General features: G+C 31.4%; 1 protein-coding gene across 2 annotated transcripts; it reads right to left on the bottom strand.

Annotated features, from left to right (window-relative positions):
• Positions 1 to 3,413: 3,413 nt before the first annotated feature.
• LOC115875360 (exportin-1) lies at positions 3,414 to 23,115 on the bottom strand. Of its 2 annotated transcripts, XM_030890791.1 has the most exons (8): positions 22,999 to 23,115; positions 20,639 to 22,671; positions 20,410 to 20,586; positions 17,587 to 17,877; positions 17,364 to 17,525; positions 13,785 to 14,024; positions 11,389 to 11,595; positions 3,953 to 4,099 (listed from the first exon to the last, which is right to left on the bottom strand). In XM_030890791.1, exons 2-8 carry the CDS (start codon positions 22,601 to 22,603, stop codon positions 3,953 to 3,955), a joined length of 3,189 nt encoding a protein of 1,062 aa, XP_030746651.1. In that variant the 5' UTR covers positions 22,604 to 22,671; positions 22,999 to 23,115. The 2 variants fall into 2 exon arrangements, with proteins under 2 accessions (XP_030746650.1, XP_030746651.1); XM_030890790.1 differs by lacking the exon at positions 22,999 to 23,115 and having other exon boundaries at positions 3,414 to 4,099; positions 20,639 to 22,603.
• Positions 23,116 to 24,112: the final 997 nt, after the last annotated feature.

Below are 24,112 nucleotides of genomic sequence, written 5' to 3'. Positions count from 1 at the left end.
GGCTCATTAGCATATTTGGAAAAAGAATTTTTTTACGAATAATTTGATACTACACACTTGATATTTATGTCAAATTTTAATGAACCGCATGTTACAATTTCAAAAAAACAAATGCGCAAATGTCAAAAGTTGACATATGATATGTCATTCTATTCAAAGTGTTATTTCTATCGAATAAAGTAAAAAAGTAACGAGGGTGCCATTTAAAAATCAAAAGTTATAATCATTTCCGGGGAAACAGGAAGTGACCAAAAACAATTGAATACGTCGATCAATCCTAATTTATGTTATATATACTAACATACCAAATCTCGAAAAAGTTATAGGGGGTAAGCCACTTTTGAAACTCACCCGATATATGTAGGTTAATTTAGGGCCATTTTATAAAAAATGGAGTGCTACAATATGTGCCTAGAACAAGTTAAACTTCAAAGTTGTGTTTTTTACCAACACAACTTTTTTTGACATATTTATAACATTTTCTGAAAATGAAGAATAAACTTTAAATTTCAATAACAGCTACCAGATTGTAATTTATCCTGTATAGCCTGATATTTATTTAAAATAACTATTGCATATTAAACCAAATTAAAATTTGACCCCATAAAGTTAATCCACACAAATCCATAGAGAGTAGGTATATAGAATTCAAAGGAGGACATTAAAATCAACGAAATTATAGTGCATATTGGTAGGTATCTTCTAAAATTTTTGAAAATTCAAGTGTCATATCAAAGTCAACTTTATCGAGAAGCTTATTGACAATAAAGATCTTTTTGACTTCTCTATTTTTTGTATGAAAAGGTACTTAAATAAGTCTGTCCAACAAGTCAACAGATTTCAATCAATATCTCAATAGATAGATTATAGTTGGTATGAATACTTTAATTATAGTATATTTATATTAGACCTATAAAATAGACGAATAGAAGAAAAAAATTATAAAGTTTGAATATGTTGAGATTATACGCACCAAAAGGAGACTTTTCAAAATCAAAAGAGTTCTTAACTTTAAAGCGTGAGCTTCACTCCAAAAAACCAACCCCAATACGCCCTTCGATGGTTTTTCGCTTTTTTCTCAGAACCCGTTGGTCCCACAAAAAAATTTATACTTACTTATTTATATTTATCCAATGCATTTCGAGCAATAACCGTTTGAAAAATGAAGTACAAAAAAATACAGGTCGCCTTTCAAATTATAGTCTCCCAATGTATTTTAACGTGCTAAATATACACGCAACAGATATAATACTGTATAATATAAACAAAAACATTGCCTATTCCACCAAACTAACATTCATACTTTCATCTACATATTGTCATCGTCTATAGTTTCTAGAATGTGCTCATTCGAACAACTTTGCCCACGACAGGTTCCGCACATAGTTGTACATTTCATGCCGGCTTTAATGCAACTGCATCTTTTTACACAATCTTGTTTGCAGTTGCACGTTATTAATGACATAATTGAAGCAGGGGCGGGCGATTCTGTTGTATATAAAGGTGACAGGGTGTTGTTGATTTTCTTCCAGCCCCACTGGTCGGGTTTTATAGGTTGTTCTTACCATATTTGTACTTGAAGATATGTTCTCCGGGAATGTTACCTAGCTGCAGCAGATGTGGGAGGCAATTTTGATAAAAGTACCATGCTGTTTGCTTCACCAACTAACTTATTGTAACAATCGTATCTTTGGTCACCAAGGCTCCCTTCAGATGATTGAAGTTTGTATAGTTTCAGTATAAACGTCTCTCCAGCTTTTTCAATTTCTTCAGGTGTTGACTTTGCATTGTTAAAAATATCGACGATACTATCAAGGTCTTTTTCTTTATTAAATATTTGTACGTGCTGTTGTTTTCCTTTTCCAAAAAATCCTGATGTTGTGTCACGCCCGCTAATAGCGTGAATAAATAAAATTGATTTTTTTAAATTACGTATAATATTGGATGATTGCAAGTCTCTCGAACTATACATTCGTTGTTTCGCATTACTTCGCGGCTTCTTTCAGAAAAAGAATGTCTTTTTCATTGGGGGAAAGTGCTGCTAATAAAACAAGATCGACATCTTGTCCAACGACTAGAACTTGTTCATTTTTCTCAGATATTTTGATGGCAGTACGAATAATTTGAACATCAGCAAACAAGATTGTGTAAAAAGATGCAGTTGCGTTAAAGCCGGCATGAAATGTACAACTATGTGCGGAACCTGTCGTGGGCAAAGTTGTTCGAATACTGAGCACATTCTAGAAACTATAGACGATGACAATATGTAGATGAAAGTATGAATGTTAGTTTAGTGGAATAGGCAATGTTTTTGTTTATATTATACAGTATTATATCTGTTGCGTGTATATTTAGCAGGTTAAAATACCTTGGGAGTCTATAATTTGAAAGGCGACTTGTATTTTTTTTGTACTCCGTTTTTCTAACGGTTATTTCTCGAAATGCATTGGATAAATAGAAATAATGAATAGAACCTTTTTTGTAGCAAATTTTATAAGGAATATTTTTGACAAGAATGAAATTTTCTGTGCGACTAATGGTTTTCGAGAAAAACCATCGCAGTGCGTATTGGGGGTGGTTTTTGAAGGTGAAGCTCACACTTTACAGTTAGAAACTCTTTTGATTTTAAAAAGTCTCCTTTTAGTACGTATAACCTCAACATGTCAAAACTTTATAATTTTTTTTCTAAATATGCCTAATATCAACGTACTATTAAAGCAGCGCCACTGTCAGTGGAGCAACTGGGGCGCATACTTTTATGGGGGCTTAGGTCACCATAAGATAATATTGATTTGATGTTAAAACCCTAAAAAAAAAGATTTTAAAGGAGCCGCATCAGTCATCTAATAGGGGGACTAAGCACCCCTCTAGGCCCCTTGTTGCATCACTGGTCACTGTTAATAAATGTGAATAATGTAACTAAAATAAGAACATAGAGGCACTTGTTTAACTGTTCTATAAAAATAATTCAGAATCATATTTTTTTTAAATAGTTACGATAAAGAAAAGAAACAAATAATATTTATTTCAGTTTTATTAACAAATGCAATTCTTATAACATTCAAAATGTAATTCATTCATTAAAAATCTGCATTCTATCATCTTAAACTGATGTATCAGAGTAAAGTATTATCGCGGGCAATTAATAATTATATTCAACACAATTTTTTCCTATTTAAATCTAATATGAAAATGATTAGGGAAAAATAATTAACAATAAGCAAATAAATCCTAATAATTACTAGAAAGAATAAATATATCTACTTGGGGCAAAACTCAATTTTAAGGAGTTACTAAAAAGTAAATTGCATACATTTTAACAGCTTAAATAACATTATGTAACTATTCTCAAACATCTACCTGTTACATGCTAATGCATACAGTCATTTAATCAAAAAAAAAAACACTCGTGCATCATATCTCAAAAATATATTTGATCAGTTTCACTATGTATTAACTATTAACTTAAGCCTTATAGAAATAACATGTTAAGTTAGTTAAATAATTTTATTTATACATATGATTTAACTGAAATTTGGTTTATGCATAAGAAAATGTATCAACAAAAATTGGAAGCGTATTATAAAAACGTTCACTCACACAGTCATCACTGAAGGGAAGAAAAAATACCCAATTCCTCGGAAAAACGATTTATTTCTAACTTAACATGTATTCTTTACAAGATCCTAGAAACAAAATTGATAAAAAAGAAGATATAAAAAAATGAAAAGCGACTTCAGCTAGACATATATTCGCACAAAACACATCTTCTCCGACTGGGTGTGACTAAATCTTATGTTAGAGATGATACAAATAGAAAAATATTGATTTTAAAACAACTGACGAAACCAATGCCTGTAGAGCGACAGTACGGGTTATGGGCCCTGGGCAGCATCAGTCCGGTCACTTATTTATTTTACAAATTTCTAACGTTAAGGGCGAGAGTTGAAGGCTAATCTTGCATCTCCTCTGGTACCTCGTGAGGATTGAGGATGCCCGGTACAGATAGTTGAACTCTGCGCTTTTCCGCCTGGGCACTTTCCAGTGCCTTCTCACGTTCCTCCAAAAACAGATCAGTGTCATCTTCACCCGTGTATTCCTGTAGAAAGAAAATACCGTTTTTCGCCAATTACACAAGAAGAAAAAAGGAATTTCAACCATGGACAGGGTTTTCAGAGTTATTTATTGCAATAATTGAAGCATTCCCTCGAATAAGGGTTTATGTTGCATTTTTGAGATATTGGGATTTTTGCTCAAAAAGGGTCTCTGTAGACAAGTTCATCTTTTTACAGTAATAAATACCCGATAATGTGCCGTCATCTATGAACAACATGCGGCACCATCTTTTCGAGCATGGAATAAGGGTATATGTTGTCACATTTTATTCAATATCGTAAATATGTCGAATGTTCAAATCACGCCGTCGCTTTTTTTGCATAACATTAAATAAAGGTCGAAAACGAAAAATAAATGTAACTGAATGGAGATATATTAAAAACAAAAGTTTAAGAAATGTACAACTTGTACACAAATAAAAAAATGCAATCTAAATTGGTTGCCTGCAATAAGGGTTTATGTTACATTTCACAGAAACCCTTATTCCCGGGACTCAAGAGTTTATTACATATATCTCTAATACTGGTTTATTATTATTTGTGTTGTGCAACTTTTTATATCTGGGGATTAATAAAGTTGATGTTAGTACCACTTGAATATGATTATCAATACGCAAGCCGTAGAAAACGTTTTTCTTCATTTACTTAAAACTTACTTTTGTAACATAGCCCCTTATTCGTGGGAAGCCTTCAATTATCAAGTGTATAGGTAAATGTTAACGTTATTTGAGGCACCCTCAAAGAAAGCAATAATACGCTTAGTCCCAGAAATATTACAGTTTGGTTATTTTGCCGTACAAGGGAAAACCAGAGTAGTCCTTACTCATGGGCGACAAACATGCGTCTTGAAGTTAGTATTACATAATCCGATAATCACACAGGTCATTTTAGTACCATAATATACAGGTTTTGGCAACTAACTATTGTAGATCTGCAGGACAGGCATTTTTCGAAATTTAACAAGAGAAATAAACACTGTTCTTTAAATGTTTTTTTTTTAATTTATGTATTCTAATAAAAATCTACTTAAATAGTAATTTTCTTGATACAACAAAAAAATAGCAGTTTAGATTTAGGTTTTGTACAACCTTTAATTGGACATCCCTGGATTTTCCCCTGTTTTGTTTTTCATTTTAACATTTTTATTCCGGTATTTCAGAATATTGCAATAATTAACAATATTAATAATTCAGAGTTAGTAGTAATATACAGGGTGGTCCAAACTGTATTCCGGAAACTTCGACAGCATATTCTGCAGATAAAAATAAGTAAAAATGTCCGTATAGATGTATGTCCAAAAATGCTTAGTTTCGGAGACACAGGGTGTAGAAGTTTCATTTTTATTTCGACTTTTTCCAAATAATTTCTGCAATAACGTCAATATTTGGATTAAAATTGATGTCTGGGAGTTTTTGACATGAGAAATTTGATTTTGATGTCAATATAACTCCTACTAGTAGAGGGCGCCACCTACATATTTTTAACTAGTTTGAAGAGTAATAACTTTTCGTCCGTACCTGTATAAAGCTACTGAGTAAAAAAATAAACATTTACGACGCCTTTTACGTAAAAAAGGTCTCTTGGTAAAAATCGCTACGAGTAATGGTTTTCGAGATATTTGGAATCGAAATTAGCGATATCTGTCATCACTGACATAAATTAAACGTGTTGACTAAATAGTTATTAGACTGAGATCATAAATTTGAAATGTTTTTTGTACCAAAAGTTCAACAAAAACTGTTTTATCATCATTTTTTTGCAGAAAAAATATGATTAATTTAAAAAAATAAAAATTTCCCAAGTTTATTAAATATTTCAGTGAAATATCATATCAAAAATATAAACTATCTAGCCAACGTGTTTATTATTGACTATTTCCATTCTAAATATGTGCAGAACGGTTGCTTGTAGCGATTTTCACAAAGAGATAATTTTTACGTAGAAAATTACAGAGATGTATATTTTTTGTCTCGGTAGTTTTACACAGGTACGTACAAAAAGTTATTACGCTTCAAAACAGTTAAAGCACATGTAAGTGGCGCCCTCTACAAGTAGGAGTCATATTGACATCAAAATCAAATTTCTCATGTTAAAAAACTCCCAGACACCAATTTTCATCTAAATATTGACGTTACTTCAGAAATTATTTGGAAAAAATCGAAATAAAAATGAAATTTCTACACTCTGTATCTCCGAAACTAAGCATTTTAGGACATATATTTATACGAAGTTTTTTACCTATTTTTATCTGCAGAATATGCTGCCGAAGTTTCCGGAATACAATTCGGACCACCCAGTATATTTTTTTAATTATTCAGCCTAAAAAAATAGTATATTTCTTTAAAAATTAACGAATGGGAATAAGATTCTAACACTAAATTGCATTTTTCTCGGCTCCAATTAACCCTCAACGTGGTGGGGTCTAGCGGACCCCAAGCACTATTTAAACTTCTGTAAAATGTTTACGTTTAAGAATTAGGCCTCTCCGCGCCATTTACCTTTAAGTTAGGGTACCAATATGCAAATGTTAAAGGGGCACTTGATTTTATCATGTATTGTTCGTACCAGCGGGGGCTAAAGTTTCATTGGGGTCTGTGTGGCACCACCACGCCAAGAATGTTTCATTATTAGGATGGTGGGTAGTCTAAAAAGTATGTCTCACTGGAACACTAATTTTGGGAAAACATTAATTGAGTGGTTTGATGAACTTAAAATGGCTTAAGTGAGATGAAGATCATCAAGGCATTTATTTTTCTCCGAATAGTAACCATAAATCCGATTCTGAATCTCTTACTTATAGAAGAGAGAGAATTGAATAATCAATACCAGAAAAGAAAGAGATGTGGTATATGTCAACCATGTCAACGAAGAAATGACAAAAAACAAAAATTTCATGAATCAAATGTGCACGATTCATATGCGGCAACTGAAGATCCTATATTAGCATGAACTATGTTTGAAAAAGTGATGTACACGCAAGGTTTGCAGGTTTAGTGAAAATAATTTATGTTTATTACTTTAGCTTCACATTTCAGTTGTTTGTACTTTTAATAATACGGGAAAATATAAAACATAAAAAAAACATAAAATATATATATTTTTAATTTCTATGGGTTTCTTAGCCAAGTTATATTTCTGTTGTCTAAAACTCCTAAAAAAATACGTTTACCTTTATGTGTATCTGATCTTGTATCTGTTCTTATTAATTTGTTGAAAATTAATGAAATTGTTTGTTCACAAGTTTGAATATATTGTAAACAGTGTTAAAATAACAAGCCTTTTATAAAATTTCTTCATCATGTATTTTAAACTGAAAAAAATTGGGGTCCATCGGACCTCAGCACGCCATAAGCGGTACAAAAATCCACCAGTTGAGGGTTAAAATGGACAAAGCTGGTTATCCCTTGTAGTCTTCAAATGAGTACTCTAGCTGCCAAATGGTGTAAGTGCCAAATTAACATTTTTAGAAAACAACGCTTTTGTTTTCTTGTTTATAGTTAATTCCACATTGAGATGTAAAAAAACGCAACGGAAAATTTTTTCGACAAGTTTAAAATGTTATATTTTTTTTTGCTTTTAGCCCTATTTTCATGATTTTTATAGCAAACTGTATGTAAATCTATCAACTATAATTCATAAACTTAATTTTTTCAAAACTTTAGTATTTGACTTATTATACAGGGTTAACTGAACGGTTGTTCTTTATATTTACTTTAAAACACCCTGTGCAACAATTTTGTGAGTAATAGTTCCATTTTTCGACCAGAACTATGTCTCCTGAGCAGCCTTATTTAATTTTTAAGAGCGAAATTGCCAACAACAATTTACAATTTTTTCAACTATCATTACTTTATAATGTTATTTTTTAATATCATGAGGTGGCTTTGGTGACTATTCTCATGTCATCGACACTGATTAGAACTTTATATTAAAATTTAAAAAACGTTAAAAAACGATAAAGGTTTGGTTTTAATAAATATTAGTAACACTACCAGAACTAAGGCTATTAAAAAAAATAACTGTAATAACTAAGTGTACAGACAAAGAAAAAACTTGTAAGTAAAACTTGAGGCAATACAAAGTATTAAGATAATCTTAATACTGTGTATTGCTTCCCCCGGCTGCTATAACTGTCTATAGACGTCGGTTCATACTGTTAATGAAGCTGCAAATATATTGCGTTATGTTTTCTCATTCTTCTTCAAGAACCAAGCGAATATTCATAATTTCGGCCATCTTCAACAAGATTAATGACTTTTGCACAATCTTCGACACTAAGAACCATATTCAATCGCACGCAACAATAATCACCAAAACCACCTCGTCATTATAAAGAGTAACATAAAAAGTAATGATAACTGAAAAGATTGCAAAATGTTTGTGGCACATGTGCAACTGTATTTTCTTTGATAGCATGTAATAAAAACACATTTCCGAAATCGGAGCGAGACATCATTGCCAACAAAAATATTACAAGCTAAACGTCTTCGCCCGGCATCAAATTTTTACGTCAGAGCTATCAGGCCTTCAGTTAAGATGGCTATAAACAGTTCCTATACCGGGTGCGTCTTAAAAGTGGCTCACCCCTATAACTTTTTATTTTTTCAGATAAAAAAACGAGATTTGGTATGTTAGTATATGACATTAATTAGGATTGATTGACGTATTCAATTCTTTTTGGCCACTTCCTGTTTCACCGGAAATGATTACAACTTTTGATTTTTAAACGGTACCATCGGAATGTTTTTGCTTTATTCGATAGAAAATTCCATTCTGAGTAGAATGACATATCATATGTCAACTTTTGACATTCTCAGTAAATAAAAAATTTAATTTTAAATTTCAATCTAGAGTCCCATGACTATGTTAACCTTTCCGGGACCGTGCGGGGTATTTTAGGTACCCCAGATGCGTTTTTTCTTTAATAACTTTTACAATTTTTATTTTTCACTTTTTTCCTCTCAGGTAATCCTAGAAAATATATTACAAAACCCTTTTTTAACAAAAATATTCAAATCTTTTTTTTATTTTCCGCGAAAAACTAAAATTTACTGCCTGGGATACCTTAGTTACTCCGCACAGCCTGCAAAGATTCGAAATTCCACACGCACTATTCATGTTTTTTCGTGTTGGTGACTTTGTATGAAGACCTAAATGAGTTCTATATTTAGGTTAGTGTTGATATTTACTATACTGTAGTAAGTTAGTGCGTGTATTTATTGGAAAATGGCGCAAAAGGAATATACTGATGATGGGCTAAGAAAATAGAGATTCCTGCCGAATTCGTTTTGAATTCTGCCCGCGAAGAGTAATCCTCCAGCACAAGGACTTGTATTTCTAAACGTTCTAAGAAGGAAACAAAATAGTAACAATTTTTACAAAACTGTAAAAACAGCAATAGATTTATTTCTTGTCGAAAGCACAGTTCCTATAAATCCTGCTAAAAATACTCAACCAAATTCAAACCGAAGATGCGACTTTTGCGCCAGATCACGTAACAGAATAACAAAAATATTATGTAGTACATGCAACAAAAAACATTTTTAATTTTCACCGCAAAGAATGCAAATCATTTTTATGCCCTGACGACCAAAATAATGTGTAGAAAATTAAGAGTTTAGTTTTAAAATTAAATGTTTTTTATATTAAACAAATACAAACTATTTAAATTATTGACGTTTTATTATAAAACTATAAAAATAATTATTAACAATTTACCAGAGTGACAAAATGGTAATAGTTTGTGAAATATTTCATTGGGGTACACGGCCTGAAACGTAACTTTTTGTAGCACGGTCCCGGAAAGGTTAAAAACACAAATTTTTTGTCAAGGAGAATTATTAACAGAACGTCAACGGTTTCTTGTAAACGTATCTGTTTTAAAAAAGTAAAGTGTTCTCGAATAGTTCAATTTAAATATTATAAATAGTTTTTTTTCTTTATTCTTTGTATTTTTTTGCTTCCGACGACGGAAAGAGAACTTTCCGAAACGTTAAGCATTTTTTTTCTTTGTTAGGCAAATTTTTATTACTGTAAACATAACTTCTGACAAGCAGCGTCCGTTTAGGTTTAAGGCAGAAGTGTTTACAAAAAATAATTATTATATTTTGTAGATTTTCTTGCAGTGCAGTGGCGAAATACCAATAAAGGATTTTTTTGGAAAAATCTAAGATTTGTCAGCATTCCTGGGACACAGGGCACTGAATAAATTTTAATAATGCCAAAATTATAATGAAAGAAGCGATAGCCTCTAAAAGAAAAATAAAAGAGGCTTTTTTAATTCAATCTAATAAAAATAAATGTATTGCTCAAGCATCTGTAGATGTTAGTAATGTATGGCAATTGCTTCTTTGATTTTAAAGAACAATATATACAGCAAGATAAATAAATATAATATACGTAAAATTTAAAAATAATCATACAGAAAGTTTGGGGTTTTTTGGTTTTACCTTATTAAGTAATTGTTATCAGGTAGTAATTGTTAATTTTGAAGTTTAAATATCAAGTTAAAAATGTAATTTTAACAGAACGTCAACGGTTTCTTGTAGACGTATCTGTTTTAAAAAAAGTAAAGTGTTCTCGAATAGTTGAATTTAAATATTTTAAATAGTTTTTTTTATTCTTCGTATTTTTTTGCTTCCGACGACGGAAAGAGATAACTGTTCGAAACGTTAAGCATTTTTTTCTTTGATGCAAATTTGTATTACTGTAAATATAACTTCTGACAAGCAGCGTCCGTTTAGGTTTAACGCAGAAGTGTTTACAAAAAATAATTATTTTATTTTGTAGATTTTCTTGCAGTGCAGTGGCGAAATACCCATAAAGGATTTTTTTGGAAAGATGAATTCGCCACATAGGTATAGACATTTTTTATAATTTGATACCACACACTTGGTATTTCCGAGTATTTCGACAAACCGCAAATTATAATTTCAAATAAACCATATGCAAAAACATGTTCAACATGTCAAAGTTGACATATGATATGTCATTCTATCCAGAGTGTTATTTTCTATCAAATAAAGTAAAAAAATACAGAGGGTGCCATTTAAAAATTAAAAGTTGTAGTCATTTTCGGTAAAACAGGAAGTAACCGAAAACAATTGAATATGTCAATCAGTCCTAATTAATGTCATATACTAACATACCAAATCTCGTTTTTTTTTAACTGAAAAAATAAAAAAGTTTTAGGGGGTGAGCCACTTTGAGACGCACCCGGTATAACATATTTTAAATGGAAAGTAGCATTTCCTTTCTCCTTTTCACTACTTACCCTAATTTGTACCAAGAAGTCTCTTAAATGTTCTTTGAATGCAGGAATATCCTGATCTAAATTGAACATGCCCTGGACCATAATTTTGATTTGGTTATCTGTCAAATGAGGAAAAGCAGATCTGAGCAGTGAGGCAGTAAATTCTTGAATGTACCTAACGTTATCAGCGTTTGGACCTAACTGACAGTTCACTCTGCCAGATTCAACCTAAAACAATACATAAGTCATAAATGTATAAAAATCATTATGTCTATACAGAAGATTCAAATCACTATTATCACTTATCGTATGTAATACCACAAGATGTTTCGGGATTACCGAATAATACTTTTAGCTGACACGAGATGCGTTACCCGGCAACACTACGACTCTGAAGGAGGAGTAGTGTTTCCGGTATCGCATTTCAGACGAGTGTCAGGCAAAAGTATTAGGTAATCCAGAGTAATCGCGCAACATCGAGTTGTATTCAAAAGATTTTACAACGGAATAAAGTACATATATCCTTATCTTTCTTTTACCATTTTGTAATAAGAATTGACGGGATATTTTGTGGAACTGACAGAAATTACTTCTGAATTAATATGTCAAAAAATGACAATTACAATATGGCCACCAAGCGATAATCACTTAAATGATTATCACTTATTAATCACATCCTTCTATAAGGAAAAATATACATAGAGTTGTATAATCAGTGGAATATATTTCTAAAAAAGCATGGTACGCCACTGGCTTTTTTTTCTCTTTTTTTTCTCTTGTTTTCTCTGTAGGAAATAGTATAGGCTATTTAATGCCGATTAAAAGTTGTCTCTTGATGTTTTGTCGATTTTGGCCTCCTTGATGAGATAAACGCAATTTTATTAATTTACCTTGATCAAAGTCTAATAGCAACCTTTAAAAAAATATCATTAACTTGCGAAAGTGTTAAATTAGTACTTATTGAATCCTTATCAAAATATATGAAAAAAAGTTTTTTAAAATCCAATCTAGAGTGCCATGGCATATGTTAAAACACTAATTCTTAATCAAGGAGCCTTGGAAAAATATATAAAATAAAAAATGTTTTTAGTGTCTTGTCCTGGCCAGTTAGAAAATACTCAAATCGTATTTTTAATTGTATCTCAAATTCTTCAAATGGAACGAGTGTGGCTCATTAGCATATTTGGAAAAAGCATTTTTTACGAATAATTTGATACAACACACTTGGTATTTCGAGTCAAATTTTCGTTACAAACCGCAAGTTATAATTTCAAATACACCATATGCAAAAATGTCAAAAGTTGACATATGATATTGGTGACATTGTCATTCTATTCAGAGCGTTATTTTCTTTCGAATAAAGTAAAAAAAATACCGAGGGTGCCATTTAAAAATCAAAAATTGTAGTCATTCATTGACCGAAAACAATATTGAATACGTCAATCAATCCTAATTTATGTCATACTAACATACCAAATCTAGTTTTTTTTAACTGAAAAAATAAAAAAGTTATAGGGGTGAGCCACTTTTGAGACGCACGCACACGGCATACTTAATGATAAATTAGATAAAATAAATAATTTATTAATTTTATTTTTATTTTAATTATATTAATTGTGATTAATACAATTGCGTTTATCTCATCAAAGAGATCTAAACCGACAAAATATCAAGATACAACTTGTAATCGGCATTAAATAATTCTGATAACAAGAGAAAAGAGAGTCCAGAGATAACCAAAATATTCTAGTGATAACCCATATGCACGGCCCTTGTAAATCTGTGGATACTTTTTTTAATATTAAAATGTGGCACTCATAGTAACTTTTACCCTCCAAATTTTATCCAAATCGCTAAAAACACTTGGAAGATTATAATAAGTCGAAAAAAAAGGTTAAGCCCTTGTAGCTACGAAACGAAGCAGAATCGGACCTATTTGATATGAAAAATAAATCTTATTTTTACGTGAGGAATCTCCACACGAGAAATGGCACGTTTTTTTGAAACACACTGTATAAGGCGGACCAGATGAGTCAGTTCAGAGTTCAGAGGTAGTTCTAATATAAAAATATGGTGGTCGCAAAAAATTGATACGGAAGTGATACTTGATAAACTAAAGTTTTCTGGCTTAATAAATTAAAGTTTAAAATATAATGAACCACAGAATCCATAACACTACTTAAATACTCTGCACGCCAAGTTTACCACTTTTCAAATAGATTTTGAGTAATCAGTGTTTTTCCTTTCAATATAACCCCCTCCCTAAATTTTGAAGATGAGTTGCTTGCCTAACCTCTAGGCAGCGTAACTGCTTGTGATCATGCTTGTATTAATAAAATCACGCAAGTATTATATAATAACGTAGATATAGTAATATACCAAACTATATGGTTTGGAAAGTAATATACAAAACTTACCAATGAAAATATATAGGCCAAGATAGTAGCATGCATCGATAAACTGGCTGTATGAGATGTATCAGTAACAACGGAGAAGACATGTTGCAAAATATCTGTCAAGTAGGTCTGATAGAAACTAGGAGCAGCTGCCTCATGTTGTTCAACGTTTTGTAACAATTTCAAGAGAATTTGTAGACCTGTATCGGCTACATTTCTCATGGTATGTTTAAATGCCCAAATTATACTGTCAAGTACCAGCTAAAAATAAAATATAATATAAATACTAGGACATACATATAGGTTTAATTTCTAAAAAAAACATTATGTATACGTGCTGAAGAAATATTAACTTAAAAATTGTTGGTTTTAATTTCAACTTTAATATATTGTTCATACTATAATATATTGTTTTTATTAGCAAATAATACAATATGATCGAAAAAAATGGCGTCAGTAATGGCTATGAAATAAAGATCTTTGTTATTTTATACGAAAAATTATATAGGGAACGTCATTGATGTTCATTTCCAAACCAACTGCACGCCGTTTTTTTCTATCATACGGTACTTTCAAAGCAATAGATGTAACAGTTTCAAAATATCAATTTAATGTGGGACATTTCAAAAATCAACACTGATAACATGATAATACACAACACTGTAACCAAGTGTTACCTATAAATTCTTACAATATCTCAGTTTGAACAAAAATCAGAATAAAACAACTAAATTAGAGTATCTGCAACGATTTTGTTGTCACCCGGCATATAATCTATTCACTATTTTTTTATACAAGGTAAGTCAATGATAGTGTGAGGTTAGAGAGAAAAAAGAGGTCCATTACCACATTCATTGTTTTAAGAAATGCAAAAAAGTAAAATTAAATAGTTTTAAAGAATTTAACATTATTCTTGAGTATAGATGGTGTTTCCAAATACTTGCCAGGTAAAACATAGTTTTTTAATGTAACACTTGTCTATCTTTTAGGTTAGTTATTTTTTTAGTTTTAGTTTTAGTTTAGTTATTTTTTAGGTTCTGCAGAAAATATTATACATGTTTTCAAAATAATATAATACGGTTAAAACTAGTACCTTTCTTAATATTTAATATATTTTAAATACTAGTGTCAAGTAAAATTTTAAATTGTAACAGCAAAAAATCTCTACTTTTTCACATGACACCCATCATTTTCTGCCACATTATTATTTATTCTAATAAATTCTATATACAACTATTCATTTTTTATTGAGTATACCGGGTGCGTCTCAAAAGTGGCTCACCCCTATAACTTTTTAATTTTTGCAGATAAAAAAACAAGATTTGGTGTGTTAGTATATGACATAAATTTGTATTGATTGACGTATTCAATTGTTTTTGGTCACTTCCTGTTTCACCGGAAATGACTGCAACTTTTGATTATTAAATGGCACCCTCGGTATATTTTTTTTACTTTATTCGATAGAAAATGACATTCTGAATAGAATGACATATCATATGTCAACTTTTGACTTTCTCGCTTAATAAAAAATCATATTTTAAAATTCAATCTAGAATGCCATGGCTATGTTAAAAACACAATTCTTAATCAAGGAAGCCTTGGAAAAATAGATTTGATCATATAATGTTCTTAGTATCTTATCCTGACCAGTTAGAAAATGCTCAAATCGTATTTTTAATCATATCTCAATTTTTTCAAATAATACGAGGGTGGCTCATTTGCATATTTGAAAAAAGTATTTTTTTACGAATAATTTGATGCCAGACACTTGGTATTTCGAGTCAAATTTTCGTTACGAACCGCAAGTTATAGTTTCAAATAATCCATATGCGAAAATGTCATAAGTTGCCATATGATATGTCTTTCTATTAAGAGTGTTATTTTCTAATGCATAAAGTAAAAAAATACTGAGGGGGCCATTTAAAAATCAAAAGTTGCAGTCATTTCCGGTGAAACAGGAAGTGACCGAAAACAATTGAATACGTCAATCAATTCTAATTTATGTCATATACTAACATACCAAATCTAGTTTGTTTGACTGAAAAAATATAAAAGTTATAAGGGTGAGCCAGTTTTGAGACGCACCCGGTATAGTAGTACCCTTTTATAAGATTTTTTGTCGTTGCAGAGAATTTATTAACAGGTCCTTAAAAATATTTTTAATATGCCATCTGAATTAGTCCTTTCTCAGTAGTTAAATTTGTTATAGATATTTAGTGTTAAAATCGCCCAAGTGGATATAGTAAACGCCACGAATGTTTGGGAGTGATTCATCGCTTGATGAAGTTAGAATCGACACGCGCGCTATCATTTTTACATTAAAAACGTAAATTTTTACCGCAGACGTAGGTTTTTAAAGGCCCGGTCTAATCATCTCTCTGCGCTCCTCCTACTTATTCTAAAATGTTAGCGTGATTGACAAAGACGATACTATATCGCGTTTCTTTGATTGATTCGTTTTTGTGCGTTAGGCCATTGGTGTGCTTGCAGTGCGACCAATGGGGCATTCCATTTTATATTTATAACCAAATATATGTTTTGACCTTTGAATAAGAAGACTAAGGAAGGAGCATAATGCTATCCATGTATTTATGCATGGTGGGCGGAAAAGCCACCATAAAAGCTCTCTAGGGTGGGGATCCTTGACAGTTCTGTTTGACGATTAATTTGACACATTTGAATTTGATTTGAAATTTTGTGGATTTGTCAGTCTTTACGGAGCTTATTTTATGTTATTTATTATTTATTCTACTACTGATAGTTGTATAAAGGTAGTAAATCTAGATGGAAATTGTGGCGGAACTTAAATTAACAGTGACACTATCGCGATTTATCGAAAAAGACTCTACAATAGTTGGTTGTGTAGCGTGCGGTAGACTCGGCAAAAATTGAGTGAAATAATGGAACAACTTTTCGCTAGTAAGTGACTATATAATATACATACGTGTAGTAAACCGATCATTTATGAAATTCACTTAAATTAACTAAATTATATATTTTTCTTGCATTTTTAGCTTTTATTTATTGCTTGTCAAAGATTAGATGTCAAAGAATTTAGATACGTTAATTTGACTTACATGCTTCAGTAGCGTATCGGATGTTTGTGTTAATAAATACTTATTATAACTTATCTATTTTTATTAGAATTATATATTTTATAACAATTTTAATAACTACCAACATTTATTCACAACGTAAAATAAAACAACAAATTATTGAGTCTACCCCACGTCTACCCTACATCATAGTTTTACATTTTTTAAATAAAATTAGAACGACACTGATAAACCGGAATTTAAGTCGGCCATATTTGAGGCCCATCGCGGTGTACCTAAGATTTTTGATATGCTCCTTCCTTAGTCTTCTTATTCAAAGGTTTTGACAAGACTTTGACAGTTAAAACAACAAATTACAACAGATTATATATTGATTATTATATGACTTGAAATACCACGGCACTGGAATTAAGTTTTATGTGACCTTGAACAGATTAGTTCACATGGTAGCGACCGATAAATCACTCCCAAACATTCGTGGCGTTTACTATATCGATTTTAAGTAAAACAATAAAATAAACATATATTCTTACAATTTACTTACTTTAAATTGAGTTGGCGGAATATTTAAAAATGCCACAAAACAATGATTATTTACAGCTTGAAGAAGCAAGAAAAAGTTGGTTCTATGTTCAGGAAACTCTTCAAAATCCTTATTAATCATTTTCAAGGGTACACTCAAAAACTGCATCAAAATTTTAGGTATCTGAAAATAATAATTTTGTGTAGTGATTCAAAGCTGGGATAATAAGATTCTTTAATACTACCTCCACAGTAATATGACCTTCTAGCTTATGGACTATTGTGGCAATAGCACTTAGTACCTCAGGTTCTCTTGCACAAGGCACTGTAGTTCGCTGGTAATCTATCAAAACTGCATCTAGAAAGGGAGGTAGAAAGTTCTCTAAAACCATAGTGTTGTCATTTGATTTTGAAATCCAATCAGCAATAAGTTTAAGAGTTTCCTTTTTAACAACTCGCATAGCTTTTATCAGAGGTTGTTTCGTAACGGCTTCTCCATTTAAAGTTATAGCTGCAGTTATATTCTCTGACATAACCTGAAATTAAAAAATAATCTTATCAAAAATCATAAGTCCCTATTAATTATTATTGCAGTGCAGTAGCGAAATACCCATAAAGGATTTTTTTGGATAGATGAATCCGCCACATAGGTATAGACATTTTTTATATTAGATATATTTTTAATGTTATGTTTTTAAAGCATTTACATTTTTAAACGGAAATGTAAGGTTTTTTACAAATTTAGTTAAGTTGATTTATACTATTTTGTTCGATGTGAATTTTAAGGTACCTATATTTTTTTTCGTTTTTTCTTTGCTTGTGCTCATTGGCGTTCATTGTTTGTGTTTATGTTAATTTTCTCATGACTGATTATTTAATAATTTAATATTATTTTCACTTATAATATCACAAGAGCTTAAATTATTTTCGGAAATTTTTTTGAGGGCACGAATATTTTGAAAATTATCCCGAGTCGAAGACAAGGGATAATTTTCCTAAAATATTCGTGCCCGAATGAAAATTTCCAGGAATAATTTAAGCTTGCGTGGTATTCGGTAAGAAAATTTCACACCTAAATTTGAAAAAAAAAATATTAATCCAACATGACATTTTAAAATAATTTCAATTTGTTAAGTTGGCAAGTTATTGCTAAAACTCAAATGGGTAATATTTCAATATATAGACATTGTAGTTCATTCACATTATGATTGTAGATCTTATGTTTACCTTTTCAACTGTCAAAAAATTTCCACTAAAGTTTCGTGGCGCCTCGAAAAAATTTCCGGAAATTTTTTCAGTTGCCATGGTAACTAGTCAACATTAAAGCATGTTATTGGTTGAAAAGTAGAGGTGTGAAATTTTCATTAAAAATTTATTTTTTTATAGATTTTACTTTAAAAAACCATCCCTTGCTTTCTGATTGATGATGAACTGCACCATCAGTGCACAAAAATTAGCTAGTACCAAATAAACCGAGAAATCCCGGTTCTTTAGGGGCATGGTACCGAAGTTCCCGGTTCCGAAAAACAACTTTGGTTCTCTAGTGGTATCCTAGTTCCTATAAACCCTAGTAGTATACTAATAAAGGGAATGTCAGTATCATTTCATTATTTCATGTATAATTTGTAAAGTTTATATGTTTTGAAATAAATATTATTATTATATACAGGGTGGGTCAATGGAAACTTTCCACCCCAATTTTTCTCGTTTAAAATTAAAATTTGGAAAAACGCTCGGACACGTCGATTTAGTTTTCGAGGGGGATATAAAAATATCATAAAATCACTTTCACACCTACAACCCCCAAGGCGGGAGCGGCGCCACCCCTATATTCTTAAATGGAAAGGGGGGCCGAGTGATACCTCACGTGAAAGGTCTTTTAATTCCCTTTCTAATGATATAAGATATAATGTACTTTCGTTCAGTAGTTTTAGAGATTTATTGATTTAAAGTAGATTTTTAATTTATCAGCTAAGTGGTGAAAAAATCGTTTTTTATTTTTTTTTTCTCTCTGTATGTATTTTTTTGGCAAACTTTGTGTACTAAAAATTTTAATTAATCAATCTGCATCGATCCACGCAAAAACCTTTCAATTCGGAATAAGTGAAAAAAGCTCAATTTTGGCTGGGAAAATTTTTAGAAATATTAAAAAATAAAAAAAAAATAAGCTTTTTTATTTAAAAGCTTAATTTTTAGTATACACAGTTTGCCAAAAAAGTACATACAGAGAGAGAAAAAAAATAGAAACCGATTTTTTCACCACTTAGCTGATATATTAAAAAATCTACTTTAAATCAATAAATCTCTAAAACTACTGAACGAAAGTACATGATATCTTATATTCTTATATCTTTAGAAATGGAATTGAAAGGCCTTTCACATGAGGTATCGGCCCCCCTTTCCATTTAAGAATATAGGGGTGGCGCCGCCCCCGCCTTGGTGTTTGTAAGTGATTTTATGATATTTTTATTTCCCCCTCAAAAACTAAATCGACGTGTCCGAGCGTTTTTCCAAATTTTAATTTTAAACAAGAAAAATTGGGGTGGAAAGTTTCCATTGGCCTACCCTGTATATGTACCCCAGGATGTTGTTTGCATATAAGTTTGGATGGTGTTTACGGGTTTTGTAATTGTTAACTTGATTGCCAATTGAGGCAATTTTTGCAACTATATTTTTTCAAACTGAATCCAGGGATTTGTCGCCCTTATAATAATAATAATATATTAGTTATTATTGTAATACTTCCATAAAATACGAATCACAAAAGGCAAAACTGAAGCATTACTTCCTATCTTAACCTGTGCTAAACTTAATTAACAATCTTTGCTACACTAAAGTTTATAAAAAAAATTATAGTAAGCTGACTAAATGAGGTAAGCTGGCTTCTATGCATTTAGCCATCAAACAGGTTTAAACTGGAAATCTCACAGCGCTTCTTGATCATCAAGGAGCCTCCAATCTTTCATTGAAACAATTATCTGTCTGAATTATTTAATTTAAGGAGTAGCATGTGTCCGAATTTAAAGAGATTACATTGTATATCAAACTAAAATTTGAACAATACTTACTTTATAAACATTCAGCATATCCAAATAAATTCGACCAAGCTGCAATACATATGCATGATTCAATGCTTTGCAAGCACGCACATTTGTTTTTAATATGCTGGCAAGCTGTTTAACTACCTCAATCTCTTTAAGAATATCAACATTTTTACTGGCTTGACTAATAATGTCATCCCAAACCTAAAAAAAATATATGAAAATATGGAAAACTATTAAACATTTTAAGTTTTACTTGATTTGGTAGAAGCATGTATTTTTCAATTAAAGCTTCTTGTGTAGGTTGGTCCACTTGAGCAGATATCATGTAACCCACAGCTTCATAGAATGTCTGAATCTGCTGTGGTTGTAAGTCACAAATAATAGTAGAAATAGATGCCAATATATCTTCTATAAAAGGGCAGGATTCACCAATTTGTGTACTCACAAAATGTCTCCTGCATTTCAGTGCAATCTTAATGAAAGTATCACAGGCCATATCTTGTACACCATCGTGTGTCTCATGCATAAATTCAAACAATTTATTGACCACAGTCTTTAAAAATTTCCAATGAGCTCTTAGAAACCTTGGATACTGTCCCACTACATACATAATATTTGAAGCAATAATTGCTTTATTATCTTTTCCTCTTTTATGTTCGCAAAGGAGTAATAAATCTTTTATAACTGTAACTAAAAATCGCTTTTCATCTTCTTCGTGCATAGCTCCAGATATACTTCCAATAGCCCAACACAAAGTGTTAAGATTTTTCCAAGACCACTCAGTTCCATCTACTTGATTCTGTAGTTTGGAAGTCATAATTCTTTCTGTATTGGCATAATCCAAATGTGTTAAATATACAAGTGTCTCCCTCATATTCTTATATAAATTAATAGAATCAGTATCTTTCATAAACTCTCTTACAACTTCCCCATTGTCATTTTCAACCACTAATACTTCTTCTGGTTTAGCCATTCGAGAAATCATTATGTATCTTACTTTGTTTAACACTTCCTGATATAAAAGTCTGCGGCTAGGATTATTATAAAAAAGTGGCGCTCCGGCAACCATATGTTGAAGTTCTGCATCTCTATAGAGCTCTGAAGATAAACTATTCCAATATTCTAAACAAATTTTAAAGATTTCAACCTCATCAACTTCAGAAATAAGAACCAAATATTTTAGTGCATTTCTTAATATAGCCTCTTGACTTTCAGCTATGCTCGCATGTTCTTTCAAAAATGTACATAAAAACAATGCCAAGTTTTGAATAAAATTTTGTTCTTGATCTTGACCACACGAATATGCTGTTTTAATATCTGTACTTAAAGGTAACATAACTTCTAATTGTGCCATAGTTTGACTAAATAAAGTGAGTGACATATCATTATAATTACTAACAGTTACTCCTGCAATTTCTGTCAAACACTTTAATGTTACATTTCGAAACATCGGAACTGGGAGGAACTTTAAGGTAAGTGTATGTATTAATTTTGTTTCAAATATATAGCCCAAAGGAATCCAATTAAGAAAACGTAACAGAGTTTCAAGTGTTGCATTAACCAGTGGAGGATTTTGTGAATTTTCTAGTACAAACTGACATAGATGGAAGATTGCAGAAAACTCAGAACACATTGTATCTTTTAAATGCCTAGCTTTTGTTTGTGTAATTTGTCCAGATGAGAAATCGAACAATTCCTCACTAAGTAATTTTAAAATTATCATATTATTCTGACATAGGCTTTCGTTGGTTTTACTAGCACCCACAATGTCAGGTATAAAGCTCTCCCAATTTTTGGGCCATTCCCGCTTCAACACTTGAACCAGTATCATATTTAATTTATTCAAATATGTTTTATTAGCCTCAAGTGATTCTGGATCTGAGCTAGTTTTAATAATTAATGATACTATGTACTTTTTTATTCCTTCACACTGATGTCTTGGTAATATTTTCCATCTTGTCTTGATGACCTGTTCTAGTATTTGTAAAGCAAAATATTTTGTTTGTTGGTTATTGGAATATTCTAATATCGTATCAACTCTTGTCCATGCGTCTGGATGTTCTTTTAACGTAGTTAGTACCTCTTGTGCTATTTTCTGTGTCTCACCATTACCTGCATACATACTAACTACCACACTGTCCAACAAATTAATGTCCAACTTCTGGTTAAAATTAAGCAAAGCAGCTGCTGCTTGCTGACAAAGCGGTAAAGTTGCCATTGTGTTTGCTAACTTTGTACACTCCAAGTATTCTTCAGAAATAATCAATCATTCCCTTAGTTCTAAAGCTAAAATAAACAAAACCATGTTTAGAAACGTACATTTCTTAAGTAAGAAGCTAATATTTCTATCAAAACAAAGTTGAAAATCTAACCCTAAAATTACGTTCTTAAGTATATGTACTATTTAAAAGCGTTACAACCCTCTTCAGAACCCAAAGTAATACCGCTTATATAGAAAAAATATTACTTATAATAAACAAGAAAGAAACAAAATCATATTCCTTAAATTTTGATGGTATGATTTCAAAATTTTCAGGGCGCTATAGAAGATATAAGAGGGACCGACGCCAATCTTGTGGATATTATACCGAATAAACTTTTAAGTTTACTTACTGTTGTATCTGATTTTTTAGATAAAACACAAAAAGAACACCACACTAAATAGAAACTCTCACCACAAAAAGCGCAAAAACCAAAAACGACATCCGACATTAAAAGTTTGTGGGTCTCATAAGGTATAGAAATTGCCGAAATCCTAAAAATATAAAAATAATAAATACGTTTAATTACCAATATTAATATATTGCAAAAATGAGGTAATCAGAATGATTCCTTTGATTTTTATTTCAAACCAAAGAATGAAACTTAGTTATAGTTATTAAAAATTATATGAAGAAAATTATGTTTCCTAAATGAGAATTTCGGTTATATAAATTGTTCAGTAACATGCTGTCAATAGTGTCAATGTTGACATTTTCTATACAGAGATCTACATTTTAATCTCTGTATATTTTTCATAGTTTTACAAATCACTGATAGATGGCACTGAATGTCACACTGCCACTGCACTGCCATTTATGCAGATTTCAACAGAAATTCAAATACCCTATGATCGAAAAATAAACGGCTTTGAGTTAGCTAGGAAATATCGTTGACTATTAATTATTCTTCGTATAAATAATTTTACATACAAAATGACAGTAATTTTAATTTCCAATTTCCAAGCTAGCTCTGATACTGATTTTTTTTTCGATCGTATATGATATTTCAAATTTACAAAAACTCTTTCAAAACTCATGAAAAACCTAAATCCAACGACGACGGCGGAATCAGGTCAAAGGGGTGCGTGGCTAGATAGAAGACTAGCGTCGACTGGTCTCAACCTGGAGCACCATCAGGGGGCAAGCCATTGTATTCTCGTCTCCCTTACTTCTAAATGCGGGGCTTTATAGAAGTGGACCGACTAACCCTTGCGGCTGACCATCTTTTCCAGAACTCCAATGGCGAGTCATCAACTCGAGGGAGGAGGTCATAGTCAGGTCCTCGCAATAGGAATTGACCTCAAATCCAAGGAGGTAATAGAGAAATAGGGATATATCCTCAGTTATAGATTCGGGACAACACCGGTATCAGGTCTAAGGAGATGCCAAGTTAAAGCGGTGGAGAAAATGGAGACAGATCCTCCAAACCAGCTCCAAACTCCACCTCAAGAGCACCTCAGTCCACC

This window comes from Sitophilus oryzae, unplaced genomic scaffold (assembly GCF_002938485.1).
Source record: "Sitophilus oryzae breed Bouriz unplaced genomic scaffold, Soryzae_2.0 scaffold_1375_pilon_pilon, whole genome shotgun sequence".
Classification (NCBI taxonomy): Eukaryota; Metazoa; Arthropoda; class Insecta; order Coleoptera; family Curculionidae; genus Sitophilus; species Sitophilus oryzae.
Note: the sequence above shows the minus strand (reverse complement) of the source record. Positions and strands in the feature narration are given on the sequence as shown.